Source organism: Tachypleus tridentatus, chromosome 9 (assembly GCF_004210375.1).
Source record: "Tachypleus tridentatus isolate NWPU-2018 chromosome 9, ASM421037v1, whole genome shotgun sequence".
Classification (NCBI taxonomy): domain Eukaryota; kingdom Metazoa; phylum Arthropoda; class Merostomata; order Xiphosura; family Limulidae; genus Tachypleus; species Tachypleus tridentatus.
This window is the reverse complement of record NC_134833.1, coordinates 46,067,065-46,092,464: the sequence shown is the minus strand read 5'-3', so window position 1 is coordinate 46,092,464 and position 25,400 is coordinate 46,067,065. Positions and strand designations below refer to the sequence as shown.

Here is a 25,400-nt window from a genome sequence, read left to right as displayed (position 1 = left end):
TTGTTCAGGCTATTAGTCCAAGAGTTCGTGGCTCGCAGCCTGTTACCACTAAAATGTGCTTATCCCTTTCGGGCTGTGAGTGCGTTATATTATGTTTGTTTGTTTATGGTTAAGAGTAAAGCTATACAGTAAGCTATACGTATTGTGATCACCACGAGTATTGAAAACCGGTTGTTGTTTGTTTTTTTTAGCACAATAAGCCTTCACGCGGTTGAACCATTGGAGGGTGTTATGTTATGACTTTATAATGAATTGGCTGGTTGGTTGATTTGATGTTTTATGGCCCAAAGCAGCTAGGCTATCTGTGCCTACAACTTTATAATGAAGAATTAGATACTATTTTAATTGTTCGAATCATATCAAATAGCTACAAATATATAGGATTGTGTACATGGTGTATTTGACAGAATTCCTGCAAGGTACATATCAAAGTAGCTTGTTCTCTCTGTATTAAACACCAGTGTAAGGACTTTATTATGTAAAAATGATCTATCATCAGCACAGCATTCCTGACTAAGAAACTCTTTCCATAAACGAAGAAAAAGAGAACAATGTATGGATTTTTTACTGAGATGTTGTTCCATACCACGAAACGCATTTACCCCTGAAGAAGATAAACCCATCTTTCGTAATTGCTTGTGTTATAGGGTTTTTATCCGTTTGTATATAGAATCTCGAATCTACAAGGTTTTCTGACATTACCAATGAAGTAGGTATCAATATATGTTAGTCTGCTGTGAATTATTTTCAAAGATAAGTATCAGTTATGATAAAATGGCCTATCTTGACATATTTAACAAGAAATAATAACCTACTACTAGAATTCGGTAGACAATTCAGACTACTATGAAGTTTTTATCAATATAAGATGTCCTGTTGTGAAACAATCGTCAAGCTGAGATGGTTTGCTACGAAGTGTCTTCCAGATTGTTTGTTTGTTTTTAATTTCGCGTAGCGCCACACGAGGGCTATCTGTGTTAACTCTCTAATTTAGGAGTGTAAGACTAGAGGGAAGGCAGCTAGTCATCAACGCACACCGTCAACTCTTGTGCTACTCTTTTACCAATAAATAGTGGAATTGACCATAACATTATAATGCCACCAAGGCTGAGAGAGCGATAATTTTTAGTATGACGGGGATTCGAACCCGCGACTGTCAGATTACGAATCGAGTCTTTAACCACCTGGCCATGCCAGGCCTGTTCGAGATAAAGACGTCCTTTTGCAAAGCATTTGTCAAGATTAGACACCTATAAATATTTAATACATAAACATATTAAAATATCAAAACCAAGACGACGTTTAAAACACCAAACTATACAAATAATTGCTGTATGCGCACAGTAATATTAGGATAGACTTATAGTGTATAGTTTAATAAATACTTTTTTGGTGTTAAAACACAGGAAAAATAAAACTCAAAATAAAAAACTACTTCATAAACAGCAAAGTAGGCGTTTACCTAGTTGGGAGTTTTTTCTCTCTGGTATAGAGTTTGTTTAATATATACATAAAAACGGCTGGTTTGGGTTTGGGTTTATTTTGGGCTTGAGTTGTTGTATAAGTAAGGCTTCTTCAATTTTGCGTCAGTTACCTCTTTCTTTCTAGAGGGAAGACAGCAATTCATTAACACCCACCGCCAGCTCTTCGGCTACTGTTTTACCAATGAAAAGCATAATTGACTATTACAATATAACGCCAACACGTCTAAAAGGGTGAGCATATTTGATGTGACGGAAATTCGAACCCGCGACCCTCGGAGTCGAGTGCCTTACCCACCTGTCCAAGCCAGGCCAAGAATAATGATGATGCCAAATTTTACAGACGGTAATAATGTTGATGTCAAATTTTACAGACATGAATAGTGTTGATACCAAATTTTACAGCCATAACTAATAATGATACCAAATTTTACAGACATGAATAGTGTTGATACCAAATTTTACAGCCATAACTAATGATAATACCAAATTTTACAGACATGAATAGTGTTGATACCAAATTTTACAGATATGAATAGTGTTGATACCAAATGTTACAGCCATAACTAATGATGATACCAAATTTTATAGACATGAGTAATGTTGGTGACAAATTCTATAGGTGTGAATAATGTTGTTGGAAGATTTTAAAGGCATGAATAATGTTGTTGAAAGATTTTAAAGGTATCAATAATGTTATTGAAAGATTTTAAAGGCGTAAATAATGTTGATGTCCAATTTTACAGATATGAATAATATTCATGCCAAATTCTACAGCCATGAATAATGATGATGCTAAATTTTATAGACATAAATAATGTTGATGTCAAATTTTACATGTATGAATGATGAAAATGCCAAATTTTACAGCCATAAATAATGTTGATGACAAATAGTACAGGTGTAAATAATGTTATTAGAAGATCTCACAGGTATGAATAATGTTAATGTCAAGTTTTACAGCCATGAGTAATGTTGATTCCAAATTTTACCACCATGAATAATGTTGATGTCAAATTTTACATGTATGAATGATGAAAATGCCAAATTTTACAACCTTAGATTTCGAGTCGAATGACTTAACCACCTGGCCACACCAGGCCATAAATAATGATGATCCCAAACTTTACAGATATGAATAGTGTTCATGTGAAATTTTACAGGCATGACAAATTTTAATATCAAATTTACATGCATGAATAATCTTGATGCCAACATTTACAAGCATGAATACTGAAGATGAAAATTTTACAGATATGAATAATGATGATGCGAAATTTTATAGACATGAAAAATGTTGGTGACAAATTTTACAGGCGTGAATTATATTGTTGGAAGATTTTACAGTCATAAATAATTTTATGTTAATTTTACATAAATGAATAATTTTGATGCCAAATGTTACAGGTATGAATAATGACGATGCCAGATTTTACAGATATGAGCAGTATTCATGTCACATTTTATAGGCATGAATATCGTTTATTTCAAATTCACATACATGAATAACGTTGATTCCAGGTTTTACAGGCATGAATATCGTTTATTTCAAATTCACATACATGAATAACGTTGATTCCAGGTTTTACAGGCATGAATATCGTTTATTTCAAATTCACATACATGGATAACGTTGATGTCAAATTTTACGTTAATGAATAATGTTGACGCCAAAATTTCACACATGAATAATGATGATGCCAAATTTAACAGATGTGAATAGTGTTCATGTCACATTTTATGGTCATGAATAATGATGATGCCAAATTTTATACACATAAATAATGTTGATGTCAAATTGTACAAACATGAATAATGTTGTTGGAAGCTTTTACAGGTATGAATAATGATGATGCAAAATTTTGCAGATGTGAATAATGTTAATGTTAATTTTTACAGGCATGAATAAAGATGATAATAAATTTTACAGATATGAATAGTGTTCGTGTGAAATATTAGAAGCATGAGTAATGTAAAATATTATCATGCCATATTTTACAGACATGAATAATATTGATGCCAAAGTTTACAAGTATGAATAATGATGATGCCAAATTTTACAGGCATAACAAATTTTAATGTCGAATTTTACATGCACGAATAATGTTGATGCCAAATTTTACAGGCATGAATACTGAAAATGCCAAATTTTACAGTATTGACATGTACTGTTTTGAATTTCGCGTGAAGCGACACGAAGGCTGTGCGCGCCAGCCGTCCCTATTTTAGCAGTATAAGAGTAAAGGAAAGACAGCTGGTCATCACCACCCACCGCCAACTCTTGAGCTACTCTTTTACCAATAGTGGGATTTTACATGCACGAGTAATGTCGATGTCAAATTTTACAGGCATGAATAATGTTGATTCCCAATCTTACAGCCATGAATAATGCTTATGCCAAATTTTACATCCATAAATAATGTTGATATCAAATTTAACAGGCAAGAATAATGTTGTTGGAAGATTTTACAGTAATGAATAGTGTTCATGTCAAATTTTACAGATATGAATAATGTTAATGTCAAATTTTACAGATATCAATAATGTCGATGTCATATTTTACAGCCATGAATAATGATTTGGTTTTTGTTTGTTTTGAATTTCGCGCAAAACTACACGAGGGCTATCTGTGCTAGCCATCCCTAATTTAGCGGTGTGAAGGTAGAGGGAAGGCAAGTAGTCATCACCACCTGCCGCCAGCTCTTGGGCTACTCTTTTACCAACGAATAATGGGATTGATCGTCACATTATAACACCCCCACGGCTGAAAGGGCGAGTATGTTTGTTGTGACAGGAATTCGAATCTCCGATCCACGGTTTACGAGTTGAGTGCCTTAACCACCTGGCCATGCCGGCTCATGAGTAATGATGATGTCAAATTTTACAGGCACGAATAATGTTGATGCCAAATTATACAGATATGAATAGTTTTCATGTCAAATTTCACAAGCACGAATAATGTTGATTCCAAATTATACAGGCATGAATGATGTGGATGTCAAATTTTACATGCATGAATAATGCTGATTCCAAATTTTACAGATATGAATTATATTGACGACAAATTTTACAGGCGTGAATAATGTTGTCGGAAGATTATACAGGCATGAATAATGTTGATGCCAAATTTTACAGCGCTGAATAACGATGATACCAAATTTAATAGACATGAATAATATTGATGTCAAATTTTACATGTATGAATATGTTGATGACAAATTTTTAGTGGTATGATTAATGATGATGCCATATTTTAAACATATGAATAGTGTTCATGTCAAATTTTACATGCATGAATAATGCTGATGTCCAATTTTTCATTCATGAATAGTATTGATGCCAAATTTTACAGGCATGAATGATGTGGATGTCAAATTTTATAGGCATGAATAATGTTGATGGAAAATTTTACATGCATGAATAGTGTCGATGACAAATTTTATTTCGCAGTCAGGATATTCTACATTCAGCTGTTAAGAATTACTCACATTTGAAAATGTGACGTAAAATAAAGAATAAAAGTGTAAATTTAACAGATGTTATTGTTGAGTTTCTTGTGGGATGAGTGAAATGTTTGACAATTACTTTTCGTGGTTGGTAGTATAAGTAGCTCAAAGTTTTAACTCGGAGTGAAACCAAGAATGCAAAAACAATGATCTTTTTAAACTCTATGAAATAATTTAACAGATAAATTGACTTAAATGTTTCTGTCTCTAGGAACATGTACTTTTGCTTGTTATTTGATAATTTATAATATCCCGTAATATATATATATATACAACTTTATAAATAAACATATCGGCATAAATAATTACCCACTTGTATAAAGTATAGATATTCATCCAATAACATAGCAGACAAAGTACATCATTTACGCTAAACATCTGCCTATGTTATAGTACAGGTCTTTATTTCGATGTAGGCATTACATTGGCGGCTTAGCGACATTTTATGTCTTTAAAGCTTTTCAAAAGTAGGTGTGACGAGAGCAATCTACAATCTGTAAATGTTTTGCTATTTTTAACTAAACATAGTTATAAACCAGCTTCCACAGTAGCTCAACACTATGTCTGCGGACTTACTATACTAAAAATCAGGTTTCAATATCCCTGTTGAGTGAAGCACATATAGCTTATTGTGTAGCTTTTATTTGCTTAATTACGTCTAATCATAAACCAGAAATAAAAGCTTCAGCTTTAAATTCTGAAAAAATTAATTCATCCTATATACATTTTTGATATCTGATAAAAATGGCTCAAAAGTCTAAAATAATAAGTACTCTATAAGAATTGTAAAAATAATAATCACTCTGCAAGAATAATAAAATAAGCACACTATGAAAATAATAAAATAAATACATTATAAGAATAATAAAATAAGCACACTATGAAAATAATAAAATAAATACATTATAAGAATAATAAAATAAGCATACTATGAGAATAATAACATAAATACACTATAAGAATAATAAAATAAGCATACTATGAAAATAATAAAATAAATACATTATAAGAATAATAAAATAAGCACACTATGAAAATAATAAAATAAATACACTATAAGAATAATAAAATAAGCACTCTACAATAATTAAAAGAACTATGCATGTTAATTAGGAAATGATATTGAAAACAAGCAATAAGTGATAATAAAGGTAGAATATGATAAAAACCTATTACATTATATTTATCTTTTGTTTTAAAGTTTATTGGTTTCATTTCGCAAAAAAACTGCTCAAGGGCTATCTGCGCTAAGTCGTCTGTAATTATGAACTAACAGACTAGAGGGAAGGCAGATAGTCAACATCAACCACCGCCAAGTTTCCGGGTACTCTTTACCAACGAGAAGTGGATTTACCATAATATTATAACATTCACATGGCTGAAAGAGTAATCAGAGCAACCACAGGTTATGAGTCGACCGCTCACACTTCCAGCCCATACCAGGCACAAATTTAACGTACAGAAGATAATAATGACATATCAGATTTTGATCTGCATAGGGAAGAGGATGTTCAGCTGTGTATAAAACATGACCATAATACTTATAGTTCACTTCTAGGTGAAATATTTAGTAAAAAGGTGACCAAAATTTTAATAATATATCTATGTATATATGTATTAGTGAAATTAAGTAATTATATCTCAGTGTTGTTAAATGAATAAGCAAGATCATGAGGAAGGACTGCGTTAAAAACAGTAAATCCTAACCTCTGATTAATTATATTATAACCATAAACTTTTAAGTCATAAACCAAAACACATTAACATGAAATATTTTTACAAACTTTTTTAAAAATATGCTGCACATTTTTTTTTAAAAAAGAGTTCCTAGGATACAAGCTACAACGTGAGATTATAAAATGTATCCTATGTTTTGGAGGTGACTGAAAAGTAGAACCCAAATTACGGTGGGAATACACCGTCTATCAGTCTTTTTAACATTTGAGACATATTTTGCTGTTACATGTTATTACATTAGCAGATAATTACTATAACCAGCTTGCTAGGCTAAATTATAGTTTTAATTTAATATGTTTAGTTAAGGCTATTAAACTTAACTTCATAAAGTTTGAACAATGCAATGGAAGGTTCAATATAGTCAGCGATCATTCACATACATTACTATAACCAGCTTGCTAGGCTAAATTATAGTTTTAATTTAATATGTTTAGTTAAGGCTATTAAACTTAACTTCATAAAGTTTGAACAATGCAATGGAAGGTTCAATATAGTCAGCGATCATTCACATACATTTAATACATTTTAGTGAAATTAAATAATTATATCTAAATAAAGTTAAATGAATAAACAAAATCATGAGGAAGGACTGCATTTTGTACAAAAATTGCTTATGGTTTATGGCTTGAAAATTATAGGAAAATATATATTGATTCTAACTGTTGGTAGAGTACCAAAAACATGAGCATAACAGTTAGGACTCTTATATACCGCCAAACGGAAGCGCTTCATGAAGTCGTCGGTTACTGTAGATTAAAGGATACCGTCCAAGAGTGAAGGATTTTGCGCTCTATCACACTATAGTTACATAGAATGGCATCAAAGAGAAGTTAGCCATAAAATGTGCCACTAGGGGTAAACTATGAGATCATCCATGCGGTGCGGTCAATTGAGCGAAGAGATCTTTTGTTATGTGTCAAACCACCACAGGGTGTTGTTGATTTTCTTTTTCTGAACAAGATTGTCAAAATGTGTTATGTTATTTTAAATAATAAAAAAACTATTATTTCATTCTCTAAATTTATTAATATAATATTGTTTTTATATTATCATTATGGTCAACTTTCCAGTTTATAATTTCATTTTCATTATCTACATATTCACTAACAAGAAATGCCTTTAAATACGTAAACTTAATATTTTATGTTTCATTTACTGCAGTTTCACTATTTGCATTGTGTAATTTATAGGTTACATATATCCCTATTCATACACTACTTTAACCAACAATATACATTGAGGAGTGTTTTCCATCCTAAATCAAAATATTGAATCTCTAGATTCATATTTCATAAAACGTAAACGGACAGTATGATCTTGAATTGATTCGTTTCATTGCACATTGTTACAGTTTGGTTATTTATATAGCATACTTCATGATTACCCAAGTGTTTTTATGTATATTAATTTAGTTTAAAATATCCGTGGTCCTGAACTCTATCTATATTGTCCCGGTATGGCCAGGTGGGTTAAAGCGTTCGACTCGTACTCTGAGTGTCGCGGTTTCGAGTCCCCATCGCACTAAACAAGTGGGGGCGTTATAATTATACGGTCAATCCCACTATTCGTTGGTAAAAGAGTAGCTCAAGAGTTGGAGGCTACATCACATACACCGTTAAAACAATTTTACTGATTTATACTTTGTTCTCTCGAAGTATTTCTTTCATTATAAGTGAATTATTAAATGAATTTATTTTCTTCACAGAATAAACAACCACCATCTTCTCCCTTCTTCAAGACGAATCTCCATCTGTAAAACATCCGTGGAACTTCGATAGTCGAATATAATAATATCTGTAGAATATTAAAATGTTCAAGTGTGTGATTAAACAACAAAATCAAATTCTATAAATAACACAAACTCGTTTCAAATCACTATTTTGAAAAATCAAATCCAAACTAATTTTTCTAAAATCATAATGTCATAATTTACTGTAATTACCCAGTTGAACAAAGTTTTTGGGACTTTTATAGTCATTACTGATTGGATTACATCCAATAAAGCGTGATGAAGTAGTTATTGCTAAATTATTTAGAGTCTTGAATGATGAGCAGTGTGTAGTTATTGCTAAATGATTTAAGGTCTTGGATGATGAGCAGTGTGTAGTTATTGCTAAATGATTTAAGGTCTTGGATGATGAGCAGTGTGTAGTTATTGCAAAATGATTTAAGATCTTGGATGATGAGCAGTGTGTAGTTATTGCTAAATGATTTAAGGTCTTGGATGATGAGCAGTGTGTAGTTATTGCTAAATGATTTAAGGTCTTGGATGATGAGCAGTGTGTAGTTATTGCTAAATGATTTAAGGTCTTGGATGATGAGCAGTGTGTAGTTATTGCTAAATGATTTAGGGTCTTGGATGATGAGCAGTGTGTAGTTATCGCTAAGTGATTAAGTCTTAAATGATAAGTAGGGTGCAGTTATCGCTAAATGATTTAGTCTTGGATGACAATAACGTGTAGATTAGAAAAAATAACTAATTCTTCATTCATCAGTATTATCTCGTTGATCTAAGTACCATTCAATGTTAAAAAGTTCTTCATATTATTTATCATACTGACTGTTTTGCGTTTTTTTATACGGGTTTACTATAAATGATTAAATATAATTTTGAATAATTGATTTAAGAACATTATCTAAACTTTAAGGTTTTGTCTTCTCAATAAGTGTTTAATGTGTGTGATATCAGTCCTAAATTTACATATATGCATTTATGATTTTTAACTAGAATGACATGATATTTTACTTAAACAAATATGGAAAATCTAATAGACAATTGAATTCTATAGATGATTAAAATAAACTTGTTAGGAACGTAGACAAACAGCTCATGTGGTATATTTAAGTAGAATCATAATACTAATGAGATTAAAAAAAGATAATTAGTGACGCAATAAGCTTACTGTGAAAGCTAACTGTCATTCTTCTTAGAAGTATAATTATTGGAAATAAACTTATTACATGATGTCTCGGTAGGGTAATAAATTCACACAATTTGAATACTTGATGATTATCATTATTTAACGATCTTTATGGTCATTTACAAACCATGGAAGATTATTACAATGAATAAAAATGCATCACATTATAGCCTTATCGTATTTCTGTTACTAAAACGAGCATAACTAATTTCCTTAACTATTAAAATAATTTCATCGACGTTAACATTACAAAGTGTCAAATCTACTGATGTGGGAAAGAACATGTTATACACTAAAGTTTTCAACATGATAATTATCTTTTGAAACGGAATATAGAAACTTCTTTTTGCCAAAAAAAATCAATAAACTTGTTTCTCTGTTCGTTAAGGTTAAAGTTCAGTAATACACAAAATTCATTTGTGGGTAAGTAGGCTAAACTAATTGGCATAAAATGTCTAGCCATACATTACAAAACATATTAAAAGTTGCCGAAATCAATAAATTTCGTATAGAGATAGAAAGTTTGTACATAACCTTGTGTGTGTGTGTGTTTTTATTATAGCAAAGCCACATCAAACTATACGTTGTGTCCACCGAGTAGAATAGAACCCCTGATTTTAGCGATGTAAATCCGGAGACTCGCCGCTGTCTCAATGGGGGACCATCACCTTGTATGATTTATAAGCTAACACAGATACTTCGGTAACCTTAATATCCAAAATGTGTTTTAACTATGTCAAAAAAACTTTTAAATTAAAAACCATGTTAACAAACATAGTCAGTAAGTTTCAAACTACGTTGTTTCAAAAAAAATCTGTAAGAAACTAGCTGGGCACCCGTTCCCTGAACAAAAGTTACGTAAATTCATGATTAATAAAAGGTTATCGTAGGACATGAAAAGTTGGTTCATTTATGTAATCGTAAAAAAAAGTCCATAAAACCTGTAGAACACAAAACGTTTAACTACAATTTGCATACATTTCCACATGGACCTCCTACTGGATTTGAAGATCCATTCACAGGAGGTGAAATAGTGAAATGGATAAATAATAGAAAGTACTATTACAATTATATAAATTCATTGAACAAATGTCGGATCTGGAAGATTTTTACAACAAAACATATTAGTGTTTTTCACCAGGTCTGCTTTCTCACTTGTAAGAAGGGTGAGGATTTCCTTATGCATTCTGATGAAAGCTCTTGATTTTAAGGTCCGACTTTTCCACGAAACACGTGGGTAGAATGGTTTTGGATTATGATTCAACACATAAAATACCCTGGTGAAATATTATTCCTTATTGGGTGTGACCGTTGCTGAGATATCTGTGTAAGTTAAAAAACTGTTAAAGTCTTTCTTACTAAATCGATATATTTTCTGGTACAAGTTAAACATAATCTCTGCATTTAATGTACAAAGTTGGCAAATTTTTAACATAAATAAGGTTTTTACAAAATTATTATGTCAGCAATGTTACTATAATACATATGTTTGAAATATAATAACTATAATAGTTGATTTTAACTTGTGTCACGTACATCCGTAAATTATTTCTAAATAGGTATGAATGAACAAACCAATGTCTGCAATATTGATATAACGTACAAGTGTATAAATGGAGATCATTAAAGTCAATTTACAGATGACAATAACCGATCAAATAAACAATTCAGTAAGTTATGAACAAAGTGGATAACCAGTAACATAGATTAAAACACTGCTACATTTATAAGTAATATGAAAAAGCAGAGTTTTGTGTTAAATAAAATAAATAATATAATTTAGATCACACCAAACATTTGTCTAAACATTTTGTAATTTTGTACATATTAAAATACAAACATATTGATAATTATTATTACAAAGTGAATGTCCTGAAATATTTTTTTTAACATTAGATACGTGTCATAAAATTACTTATTAATTTTAATTTAACCAAGAATAAATAAAACAAACTACCCAACTGTATGATGCTAGATAAATATATAAAGCAGTACTTCTGTGAGCTTAACTGAAAACAAAATATTAAAGATAAATAAATCGTATACAAACATTTGATTTGTTTGGAATTTCGGGCAAAGTTACACGATGGCTAGCCGTCCCTAATTTAGCAGTGTAAGATTAGAGGGAAGGCAGCTAGTCATCACCACCCACCACCAGCTCTTGGGCTACTTTTTTACCAACGAATAGTGGGATTGACCGTCAGGGCTAAAAGGTCGAGCATCTTTGGTGTGACGGGGAGTCTAACCCGCGATCCTCGAATTACAAGTCGAGTGCCTTAACCATCTGGACATGCAGGGCCTCCTATAAGAAGGAAAATCCTACTCTACAAAGTACCAAAATAATTTTTTCCATCCCAAATGCACTTGTCACAAACGCTTTTGGAACTGTAAACTAGTGGTGATCACAGTTTGTTCTAACTCTACCTACAAAAAGTTTCCCTCCAAGATCACAAAGTTTCGTCAACTCTAAATGTGTAGCATGAGTTGTTTATGTTTAGCACAAAACGTTCATACAAAGTATAAATCATGATAATATAGCAAAGTTATTGTCTTTTGTACTTGTAATTAAAAGATGTTAAAAATGTTCTAGAGAAAAACGATATGTTTTATAACATAAAAGTTATGGTCCTGTATAGGATGATATCGTTTACCCAAAATAAAATTATTGTTTCTACTTATTTCGCTTACTGAATTATATCTATATGACATAAAAGTCTGTTTATGAAAAGTTGAAAGTTTGCATATGTCATTGCGTTTTTTTTCAGTAAATCATTCACTTAGAAAAACATATAACAAAGAACATTATAAGGAGTATGTTCTGTATGTAGTTGAAGCAAAATCGTCATTTAGAGTTTAACAGGACTCAATAACGATTGTACAGGTTATGATAGATTGAATATGTTAACAGTGGTACTGTCTCATTTTCGCTTGGACATAATGTTTTAGTTTATATGATTTAGATTAACATACTTAGAGTTTAAATGTGTTAAAATAAATAAGCACTAAGCAATATTTTACAGAACTACGTAGATTGTAAGTTAAATCAGTGTATGAACGATCATATGAGCATGATGCATCGAATAAATTAAATATGTATAGTTTGAATATTTTTGCACAAATGTGTATGAAAAGGAGCTCTTTTCAGGGACTGCGTTAGTTTAAAATTACACAAATACGTGTATATAAGTACATTAATAAATCAAGTACACTATACCAATAATCAGACTGTAAGGAATTCGATTAAACAAAATATTAATTCTACTTAATAAACTACTTTGTTTCTTATTGATAAAAATGACGAATTGAATACACAGTAGTGCTTTTCATTTATGTTAGAACATACATCTTTAGCTAATGTTTTATATAATATAGAACTGGAGATTTAATGATCCATGTTAACGTGGAAACATTCCTCAATGGATATTCGAAGTTAAACTAGTGTATGGATAATCATATGTGTATACCATGAGCTGTACTATATAAGAAGTTAAACTAAAATAAATGAAGTATAAACTATTATTTTTTTCATATTCAAGCGCTTTGATTATTTCTGAGTAGGTACTGAAGATGAAACTATAAATTATAAAATTAACTCTAATAATAATGCAGAAATAACAAGTATAGGAGTAAAATAGTTATTTGTTGTTATTTGAATGTTGGATATACAAGACTGTTTACTGAGTGTTATTAATGTTTATGATTGTTTAGTTTTTCGAGTTACAAGGTAGCGTAAGTGAATTATTCACTGATACTATTGTGATAAAAACAGAAAAATATAATTCGTGTTGTTAATTGGATTCTAAAGTAATTGAATCAAACTAGGTGAGCTTTTGACAAAAAAAAAAGAAAACTATTTAGTGTTTGAGATACAACTGCAATGTGAAAAAGTTGGAAATGACATTTTTAACTTATATATATGATATACGTATATCTAAGAAAAAGATATACTGTATACATTCAAAATTAATGCGCATTACAAATATCCTTTTCCTTCTCTTCCTTCTACATATACTCATATGGGTGAAAGATTTAGAATATCATTACTGAAAAACAAAAAAAAGACAAAACTTATATTTAACAAACTGTTGATTAGATCTTATGCCCCCTACACCTACTTGTGAGTGTGTAAGACAGAGAACTCTTTTAAATTTAAATACAAAAACACATACACATATTTTGTAGACGTATGTGTACGTGTTTTGGAAAAAAAACCAGCAAACCCTAGGATTTTTTTCAGCATAAGCAAGTCTGAACCAATATATATCATATCTCGTTCTTATAACGCGTCAGAGGAATCACTATCTTCCTCATCCGACTTTTATCTTTACTGTACATTTTTGACGGTACCTGAAGTCTGGTCTTTTGGTAGTTAGGTTGTAAATGTTATCCTTGCTGTTCTCTAAAATGACTTCTAAAGTCTCTTTGATAGTGGATTCTTGGTGGCAATGACTGTGTGGATACTTGCCTTTAATATACACGTTTCTTTGATAATGAATGGATTTTGTCCACCAGATGACTGGATCTTCTGGATACCCATCTTCACGTTCTTATGAATGGAATTTGTCCTGGAGTTTGTTCTGCTTCTATCTTTATAAGCCTTGGATGTATTTGACACAGATATATTTCCAGACAGAATATTTCTGTCTTTGAGATGTAGTGGTTCTATCAGAGATGTGATCACATCCGATGACATTTTTTGTGTTATTTATGCTTCATACAATAAGAGGGTTCACTGAATTCCATCTCTCTCTAGACTTCATTTCCTCTTTCAATGCCGTTATTTATGACAATGCCAGAGACTGCTTGTTAACCTAAAGACTTCGCTCCATCAAGTTCACGGCTGGCATTGCCATCATTGTATCACCAGACATAGCGATGCTACTTTCCTCAGTTCTTATAGGATCTTTCACCGCTGAAGGTAGTAATATAGATCTTGGAAACTGCATGGGTAATTTGATCATATATGAAGCAAGCTCTCCAATGCCATCCCACCTTTGATGGATTCATAAGCTTCATCACTGAATAAGATGTCCCACATATTCTGCAGGAATTGACAGCCACGTTTTAGATGAAAACGCTTGATGAACTTATCTCAATAATTAAACAGGGTGGATTTCTTAGGATATAACAAGACAAGAAGATCATTGATAGTCCATCAAGAAAGAGACTTAGTGTGGCTTAAACTGAAAAGTATAGAATTAAAGTGAAAGGTGGCTGAATTCTAATTGGTCGAAGTTCAGCTGAGCGTGTAAGTTAGTAGAGGTGGTGACACATGCCGATAACTATAAACTGATCAAGTTACACGTCTCTACAGATTTAACATGGGTTCATACCTAATTGATCCATTCTGAAAACCATCTTGTGGTCGTGCTGCTCTCTGTCCTCCATGTCGAACAATAAAAACACGTCTCCACACTGTCCAACACAATATATTTTCTCCTAACCTACCATCTGGTTGTTACATAGGTAAAACCCAGTTCTAGTAGGTTAGAAAGGAATTGAAATTACATTACTCCTACAAAGTCGAGCTGAATCTCATTAGGTAGTCCTGACGTCACCTTTCACTATTAGTGTTGTCAATGCTTTTATTGACTTTCTTGTAATTGTAAACAGTGCAACGGTTTTGGCATCAATTACAAAGTTTCTTCACATATTTCATAATGAAACAACGATAATAGAAAATGCAAGTAAAACTATTTGCTAAATAGGAATATTTCAATCTGTATGACTTAAAGTATTTCTACCACAGCCAAATAAATAACTGCATACATCACGTGTATGTATCTGGTAACTAAACAGTTGTCTGTGAATTTTATATACTTCTCATTAATACTTCAACTTGATTAGATTAAAACATTTCTTACAAATAATTTTGAAAAAACAACACGCAAAACTCTATTGAAACCATCATATAAATCTGGTTTTAAAACACCAGGCAAAGCTGAGTTTTCTTTCTCTCTGGTGCAGATACCATTGTTGCTTTGTGCTATTAAACTCCAAACAAACAACAAGCTCTCTCTACATCTACAATGTAAGACTCTTTGATATTTATATATTTCACGAAAAATGTTTCACCTGTTAAATATTTCAATACAAATGTTGGAACAATACCTTACTATCATCAATGAAAAGAACAGATACGTTGTATTTTCAACAACACTTCCCAAGTCAGTATTTACAGCTCACTCTCATATTTGTAACATCGAAATAAATTCCTTTGTTTTCATGCCATCATTGTTTCTCTGTTTAGTATTGCACATTTTGTATGACTCATTCAGTGAAGTGAATTTGTTGAAAAATCACTCATGAATGACTCCATGTAATAATTTTAACAAATACGTGGGACCACAGAAGTGTGTTTATATACATACACTTATAATGTTATGGTGCTTTGTTAAAAACTCTGGTGGTTTATATTGCTACTTTTGATAGCAACAGTAGTGTCATGTAGGGGCCGATAAATTCAACCTACTTATATTTCAGATTTCCTGAAATAAATAATCACTGGCATAATTTACTGAATTAAGATTTTTCTTAACTAAAATTTTGTATGCCAGTGTTAAAATTCGTACTTATATACAGTAACATAAGTAATTCGGAGTTCGTTAGAAATGCTGTTTTTCCTCTTGTTTCATTAAAACCCTAATGAGTTAAATTATTTCCACCACCGAAAATGCACAGAGGTTATGTTTTACCTCTTTGTGTGTTTGTGTGTCAACAAGATTTCTCTAAATGGCTGAATGGATTTTGACAAAAGTTGATATATGTTTGGATTACGACCAAGCTAAGAATTTATTTGTTTTTGGAGTGTTAAAGATTTTGACATTATTTGACATCATTTTTGCTCTATAACTCAGTCAAAAAATTATCAGGTTTGATTACACTTGGTGAACGTATGAAGAATATTATTCCTCATTGTCGTGCTAAAAATAGCCTGTAAAGTGATAACGATAGACCAGCGGACACATTTTTGTATTTTTTGACGCTGGATATGATTAACTCTCTGTGGTGGATTTTGCATTTTTTTGCATTTGTTTTGGAATTTCGCACAAAGCTACTCGAGGGCTATCTGTGCTAGCCGTCCCTAATTTAGAAGTGTAAGACTAGAGGGAAGGCAGCTAGTCATCACCACCCACCGCCAACTCTTGGGCTACTCTTTTACCAACGAATAGTGGGATTGACCGTCACATTATAACGCCCCCACGGCTGGGAGGGCGAGCATGTTTGGCGCGATTCGGGCGCGAACCCGCGACCCTCAGATTACGAAGCGCACGCCTTAACGCGCTAGGCCATGCCAGGCCGCTGTGGTGGAGGTATGTTCTCTACATAGCACCTTCTAGTATATTTTGTATTTAGCTTTAAAAACTTATGAAAATACACAGAAATGTCTAACTTTTTCATATTATATACCATTTTCATTATTGATGTCTAAATGATTAATAACCTTGTACATACAGGAATATCCTGAATCCGTGACATATTTCTGGATGACTATGATTCATAACAACCATCAACTAAGATGAAAGACAAAATTTTAGGTACTCATGTTAAAGCATATCATGTTCATAGTAATGTAATATACTTTTAATCCCTAAAGCATATGATGTTCATAATAAGATAATATACTTTTACTTCCTAAAGCATATCATATTCATAATAATGTAATATACTTTTAATTTCTAAAGCATTTCATATTCATAATAATATAATATACTTTTAATTCCTTGTCTGGTTCGAAACAAAAAAACATACTTGCACATTTTTATTTTGATACGTGTTAATAAATTATGTTAATTGTATCTATAAATTTAAAAATTAACAAAATATATTTTTCATAAGTGTTTAAACTTGTTTCCAGGTTTGTTTGTTTGTTTTTGTGCTTAATATGTTTGTAATTCGTTACATAAATCTCACAAACGTGTATCAAAACTTATATGTTTACCTCTCAGTACAAGTCACCTCATCCTTAATAGTAAGTGGTATGTCCACTACGTCACAAACGGCAGTTTACATGACGCATGAAGACGGAAGTTTGAGACGTGGGGGAGGGGTATCATCGAATATGATGAGTTCATAATTCCAAAGGTACGCGTTGCTAGGCCGTCATGACTCGTTAAAGGCATGTCTCATCATATCAATAACTAATCACTAAATAATTAAATCGATCTTTAAAAGAACGCTTAACACTAATTAGTTTGTTAAAAAGGGCAATGAATGATAATTCATTAATTAATTGATTCATAATTAAATCATCCTACCACGAAGCAGAGAACATATTTCTAACAGTCATGACTCATACAGTACAATGTTTCAACAAAAGTATAATTAATTAAATCATCCTTAAGAAGGATGTTTATCACTAATTATTTAAAACAGTTAGGGTAATGAACATTATGATAGGCTTATATGTCGGACTTATGAAAGTTGTTGTATTCAGATTCAACCTAAAGTTTTTGTAGATCTGTTCGAGGGTGAACTTCAATTATCTCTGTGTTTACATGTTACTTCCACTTAGTCTGAAATATCTAGGATATCGTCAACTAGTCTATAACTTTTCTTTTAACCAGCAAAATAAAATGCTATAGTGACAGTACATCCACCAATTTACCGCTAAGAAATATCTATGATCACAAAACTTATTAAAAAGTGTTCCCCTTCTCTACCAGTTATACTTTATTCTTTAATATAAAGAAGTGTATAACTGTAACTTAAGGAAAACCGTGTGATATGATGACTTAATTTTGTTAGTACCTTAAACTTTACTAAATATTGTAAAGAAGAGAGTATAACAAGGATTATTCACTAACTTGTATGAAACCTAATTAATATATATAATCCATATATATTTTTAAATATCAAAGATTATTATGCTATCAGAGAAATTTGTCCTTCATATAAAAATTGTTCAAACTGTAAGATGGATGAAACTAATAATTCTTTACATATTTAAATGATTACACCTTCAAGATTATGTATACGATTTTATGCGTTACGTTTAAACAGCAAATATATTAGCTCCCGATCAAAAACAGAAACTAATAACCTAGAAGTAGAAAATAACTTCCTGTTGGACCATCATATAGTATGAATATATATATTAATAATATGTGAGGTGTAATAATATGTGTTTGTTTAGCTACAAAACCATTGTTAGAGTTAATTTATTGTGAACTTACAATTTCTTTTAGTTGTAATGTTTATTCTGTAACGTTAGACGGTAAACCTATGTATTTGTGATACTTTACAAGTTTTTACTTACGTCAGTTTTAAGCTGTAGAATAGTGGTATGTGAGGGTCAGCACGACGAGAGGACAAGAAATTTAGTTTTAAAATGCTTTGTGAAGTTTCTAATATGAAGAAACGTTTATTACTTGCGTCTTTTGTTTTGTTTCATTCATAGCAATCAACTTAAACAAGTACATATCTCAGCTATTATTACAATGAGGTGTTTGTGTAAGATTTTATATACTATGGAGTTTTCTTAAAAAATATATTAGTATGTATTGAAGTTGTTCTCACAAATGTTTCGTTATGCTTGCCAAATATGTAATTTTTACATACATATATTAACACGTTTACATCGGATTATGATGAAACATGAGTTTTCTATATCAAATATATGTTTGTTATAAACTAATATTCATGGTGCATGACTTAACCACAAAACGCTGAGCTCGACAATTATTTATAATGTACAGAGATCATACAAGGTATTAAAGTATATAATTTTGTACTTCTTATGTAGGCTGTAAGAAATGTAACTCTTCTTACTTCATATGAGCTAATATAGAATTTATTGTTCTTATTATGAAATTTTATTCTCGTACTTCCATGAATAACTTAATATCTTCCTTTAAAGACAAACATCATGCTTGTGCGTGTTCTGAGAACGTGATCTGGTGGCTATTTCTTTTGATGCCTGAAAGTAACTTTGTTAATATGTGGAAGTTTTTGTCCATAAAGTTCTTGTCATTTGTAAGGAGAAGAACAAACATAGTAGCGTCTCTTGATTAGTCACAAACTGATAAATTTCTTATCAAAGCACAGATTTCGTAATTCCAATAAAATGATGCAGGTAATGAATTGGTATATTTCGGCCAAAATGTTAAATTTTCTGTAAAAGTTACAAACAGTTGAAACATACGCATTTCTATTGCCTCAATTTCAAACGCTGAAATAAATCTGTTAGTTAGTTTTCACACACAGTAAATTTCAAATTTTAAAAAAGAATTCGATTCAGTAGTTACTGTTTTACCAACAGGTGGCACTAAGTTAAAATATTATGTTATTTAAGTTAAAGATTTTTTTCTCCTCGTTGTTATAATGTTATTTTAAAAGATTGAATAAAGATCCTATTTTAAAACCACACAACTTTCAAGTTATCTGTTTACACTGCAGTTTTTTTAGGAATTGGATCTTATAAATGTGTAATAAATATATAAGCGTATTTTAACAACAATTATCTTTAAGTTTGTTATGCCTACATCTTTTACAAGATGACCTTTCAATAAATTCGTATTAATTAAAATGAGCCCAACGTATCTATGTTATCTCCACAGTTGCTTGTAAATCTATTAATTTTGTCGTTGTCATAGTCTGTAACTAGGTGATCAATACATTACTGTGTGGAAGTTCCTACAGCTGGATTATTGTTTGCAATCTTGAGAAGGAGCGAAAGCTCGTTTTTGACGTTGTCAACAAACAAACCTCCTTTCTCGATACTTTCACTTTTCTTCACTATATATAAAATGTAAGTGATGTTTAGCATAAAGACGGCGTTCCTAATATAAATACAGCTTATAACTTATTTGTACTTAATTTTGTTTCTTTGAAGTTAAGCACAGCGCATCATATTGGGTTATCTATGTTTTTCCCACCACGATTATCGAAACGCGGATTCTATTGTTGTATGTCTGTAGAATACCCCTGTGCTAGTGGGTGACTTGAAGTAAATGAAATGACTGTTATAAATTATGATCAACAAATCAGAAGAAAAACGCCACCGAACGTATACAATAACAATTTAAGAAATCACGTGTTTGTTCTTCTTATGTGGTTAAGAACTTATTATTAAATCTTGTATTGCAGAGCTCCGTCTTACATTAATAACATTTACAAAAATAACATGAAATCGCTTATAATAACACACACAAGCAGGAAGAATTGATAATAATTAATGATAGAGTGATTTTATATGTGTGTTTTTATCAATTAAAATTGTTCTCATTTGATTGAGCCACATGTTGTTGATTGAAATTAAACGCAAAACTCTGCCCACCACTATATCGAAACCCAGTTTCTAACAGTGTGAATATGCAACCATACCGCTGTACCACTATGAGGCTGAATCACATCTTTAAGGCATTGGATTTCTATGTTTGTTTGATGTTAAGTGCATAACTAGTCAATGGGCTGCCTGTGCTGTGCCCCTTTGGTATTAAAATCTAAATTTCTGGTACAATAAGCTCTCAGACTTACTACTGGACATGACATGGCCTAGTAGTTAGGGCGTTCGATTCACAACCTGTTGGTCGCGAGTTGAAGTCCCCGTTACAGAACACGTTCACCTTTTCAGCTGTGGGGATGTTATAGTGTACCGTCAATTCTACTATTCGTTGATTAAAAAGTAGCCTAAGAGTTGGCGGTGAGTAGTATTGATTAGCTACCTTTCGTTTACTGTGTAACACTGCTAAATTACTGCTAGAGTGGATATTTCTTGAGTATATTTTCCATATTTATATATATATATATATATTAATTGGTTTGGGGGAGCTGTAATAAGAAAAATAAACAGATTGAAACCAAGGTCGTAAAAGCTATGAATATTATTTGTCGCCATATCTTCCTTCATTTTCAAGAATATTTTCAAATTCAGACGGGCAGCTGGTGGTTAAACGCTAAGCTACGTTTCGTGTGGTCCAAAGTTCCAGCCTACAAAATATCACTGAACACGATCCACACTTTCAGCTACACAATCTACTCTCTGCGTTCTGCCTACTACGGGTATCGAAACTCAGATTTTAAGGTCTTAAGCCTGGAGACTTGTCAATCAACCATTGAGATTTATTATAAAAGTGGCTATCAATCCTGCTTTTTATATAGGTGGCAGGGGCTGATCCCAGGTTGCAATAGGTGCCGTTTAGGTTTGAAATATCATCTGAAACTCGTTAGTTCACCCTTATATCTGTGCTAACATAATAGGGAAGATAAATCGATTTTTAAAGCCTCATTGGTCGAAACTTAAGTATGAGAAGCTAACCTGAACTTGGTATCATAAAAAATATTTTTATCAAAATCATCGTTATGCAATGCTTTCATAATAATTGCATGTTTGTTTCTTCTAAGTTGAAATGTAAGAATAATAGATACGGCAGATCGAGTAGCTTTCTGCAAACAAAACAAATAATAAATATAATATATTGTTCTTCTCACGATAGTTTATAAACAAATTATGTGTTCAAACTTGCACTTATCTTTTAATTAAGAAATTATTGTAATACAGAATAGATTTTGCAATGTTCGGTTACCAGCAGTAGCTCCCCAGGTGTATAGCAGTATCTCTGCAGACTTACACAGCTAGAAACCAGGTTTTGATACCCGTGTTAAACAGAGCAAAAATAGCCATTTGTGTAGTTCACAACAACCAAACAATAGGAAATTTGCTCTAACTGACTTCTTTTTTTTGGGGGGGAAGGTCTATATTTCTCTACATTGTTATACATATAGGCAGGAGACAACACTCGCAAGTGTACGTATTGTTTTTTGAAAAACATCTTCACACATTACTAAAGTGATGTGGAGATAGTAAAATGTATACATTATTAGCATTATCTCATTAATTTCTTTCCCTCCTCTTTTACATGCGTATAGAAGCAAATTATTTTAAAACCGACTGGTTTACTAGTAAAAAATAAAGTACAATTAGGAAATGACACTTGCTACACTTATGTGAGTAACACTTATACAGGGGGTTCACTACGTTACACTCAAACAATTTTGGGACCTCAATACGCAGTTACAGTAGATGTTGTTACATCTATTATGTTCTACCCAACGGCCGGGCATTTGGACAATAGCCGTAGTTTCTATTTTAAAAAAAGTTTGTTTGTTTTTTCTCATGAGGATGTCGTGTCTAGAGAACATCATTTGTCCTTGCTGGCTTTATATAATTCAGCGAGTGCACAAGGATGACGGTTTTCCAGCGCCCATTTTAACTGTCTGATCGCTCGGAAATTCATTGGTGGTGCTTCTAGCAACATGATTGGTGTGTTTTCTTATGGAATAACACGAATACCCGTTTCTGATTGTTCGAAGTATGCGACTGTTGAAATGAAGTACAACTGGAAACCTTCTCTCTTGGTGATATCTACTGACCTCAAACAAATCTGTGGTACAAATGATTCAGAACATTTATCCGATACAAGAGGAGTCTATCTTTACCTTTTTATCCACTCTTCTGATATCTAACTTGCTCTTTGAGTGATGACCGTAAATCCTTGAAAAGTGTTTTGTAACATGCTAGTAAACTACTGGAAATTTGTTTCACACACTGAGAGATATAAAGAGGCCTGAGACTTGTTGTAGTTATCAAGGTACATATACAAATGTACGACGTATCGAGTGTCACCACGTAATGTCATTTTTTGGCTAGGTCTTTCATCCAGTTTTCAACTGTCGGTATTATTTTCCTACATATGGTATAGAAGCAATACCTTTTCCTTTTTATTTGTTTGTTTCTCAACTTTATATTAAGTGATTAATTCAGCAATAATTTAAGTTCAATTAAATCTTAAAGTTATCAGTACTGACTGATCAAGTAGAAATTTTAACTTACACCGTGACTGATCTACCAGGTAGAGAACCTACGTCTTTCCCTCCTGAACCAAACTTCGACAGTACATTCTACCTACAGATCTGTGGAAAATACATCGTTTTACGTCACTGCAATCAACCCACTACCACTACTGAGAAGTTCGACGGAAAGTCGAATTTAATATCTTGGAGTTTCTTAAGAGTTTAAAAAGACATTTTTATATGTATCAAACACCTGAGTATGAATGGGTGGAAACTTTGGCTTCTTGTTTGAGGGGAGAGCCACTTGAATGATGGAAGTATTTCAGACGACTTTGAAACACTGGAGGAAATTTAAATAAACGTTGATTAGTCTGTACCCAGTGGTTTTAAATAATATTGAATTGACTAAGGAACCCTTTCGTAAGAAGTGCCAAGCTAATTCAGGTGAGACAGTTGAGAACATTTATTTGGAAAATAGCGAAAATTTGTGAATTATGGAATTCTAAAGGTACAGAAAGAAAAATTGTGAACTGTATAATATCAAAACCGTATGTTCTTTATATACTTGGATTTTGACTTTGTTATACCTATTGCTGATGTGCTTTTGTTTACAGAACAATACAAGCATTGCTGGAACAAGAAACTTTGACAGTGAAGTAATTAAAATTGAGTGCCGTAATAGTTTGTTTGTTTTTGAATTTCGCACAAAGCTACTCGAGGGCTATCTGTGCTAGCCCGTCCCTAATTTATCAGTGTAAGGCTAGAGGAAAGACAGCTGGTCATCACCACCCAACGCCAACTCTTGGGCTACTCTTTTACCAACGAATAGTGGGATTGACCATCATATTATACGCCCTCACGGCTGGGAGGGCGAGCATGTTTAGCGCGACGCGGGCGCGAACCCGCGACCCTCGGATTACGAGTCGCACGCCTTACGCGCTTGGCCATGCCAGGCCGAGTGCCGTAATAGACTCGTGCAGTGCACCACTTATAATCAGATAGTGTATTTATCTGTGCATTGTCCAAAGAAAAGAAAATATGTAAACAGGGTATATAGCAACAAAGAACGGTGATTTGTAAAGGAGAACAGGAATCGAAGAAGGATGTTCCGAGTTTCGTGAAAGTAAAATCCGTCATTAACTATTCATCAATAACTGAAACGGATCTGTCGAACCTAACCTTAAAAATTAATGGTTTGAAAGTAATAGGTTGTATAAATATAGGATCGGAGTATTAATTATTAAATTAAAATATATGGTAGCAAATCAAAAGAAATGATCCAATACTTGAACTCAAACCTTGGATTAAAGGTAACATGTGTATTACAAAAATAATGACGAAGTATAAGCTGTGATGATGTTTTAAAACAAAACTAGTAGTTACAAATAACATTAATGACTAATGTTTTGTTGTCAACAAAACTTGGACTATCTCTTCATATTGGATTAGAAAACCATTAATTTCTTCACAAATGTTCTTGAATTAAATTTGCAATCTGTTAGGCATGACTTTGTGACTGAGGAGATACCGATTGAAGAAGTGCAATATTCACATTTAAAGAGTAATAATTAAGAAAAATTAAAACCAATATTTTAAACAAAAACCTTACCTCGCAGATTTGATAATCAAGATGAGATGATGTTGAAATTCGTAATCAAGTAGGGATGGTTATTGTTTTCATTACGTGCCCAAATTTTGGAATATGTTGGATTTTAGATTTTATAATACGTCTGTACCTAATAATTTACCAAGTTCAAAATAGCTTGCTGAATATGGAATGCGAATATTCTGAAAGTTCCAAAAATTAAATGTTTGTTACTGAGCATACACTGCACAGAAAAGGAAAAGAGAACCAATTCCCTAATTCCTTGTCTGGACATCTTTCTGATCCCCCAGAAAAAACTCCAGATTTGAATATCAATAAGTCATCACCTACAGTTACGACACAAAATGTTCGTATC

The 25,400-nt window shown here is 32.1% G+C and overlaps 1 protein-coding gene across 5 annotated transcripts in view; it reads right to left on the bottom strand.

The window, feature by feature from the left end:
- Nucleotides 1-3,064: 3,064 nt before the first annotated feature.
- Nucleotides 3,065-25,400, bottom strand: part of LOC143225188 (uncharacterized) — a 109,687-nt gene continuing 87,351 nt past the window's right edge. For all 5 annotated transcript variants that reach the window (XM_076454164.1, XM_076454163.1, XM_076454166.1 and 2 more), the window contains one exon: nt 3,065-8,518. In XM_076454164.1, coding sequence (XP_076310279.1) covers nt 8,405-8,518 — 114 coding nt within the window. In that variant the 3' untranslated portion in view covers nt 3,065-8,404. The remainder of the gene's footprint in view (nt 8,519-25,400) is intronic.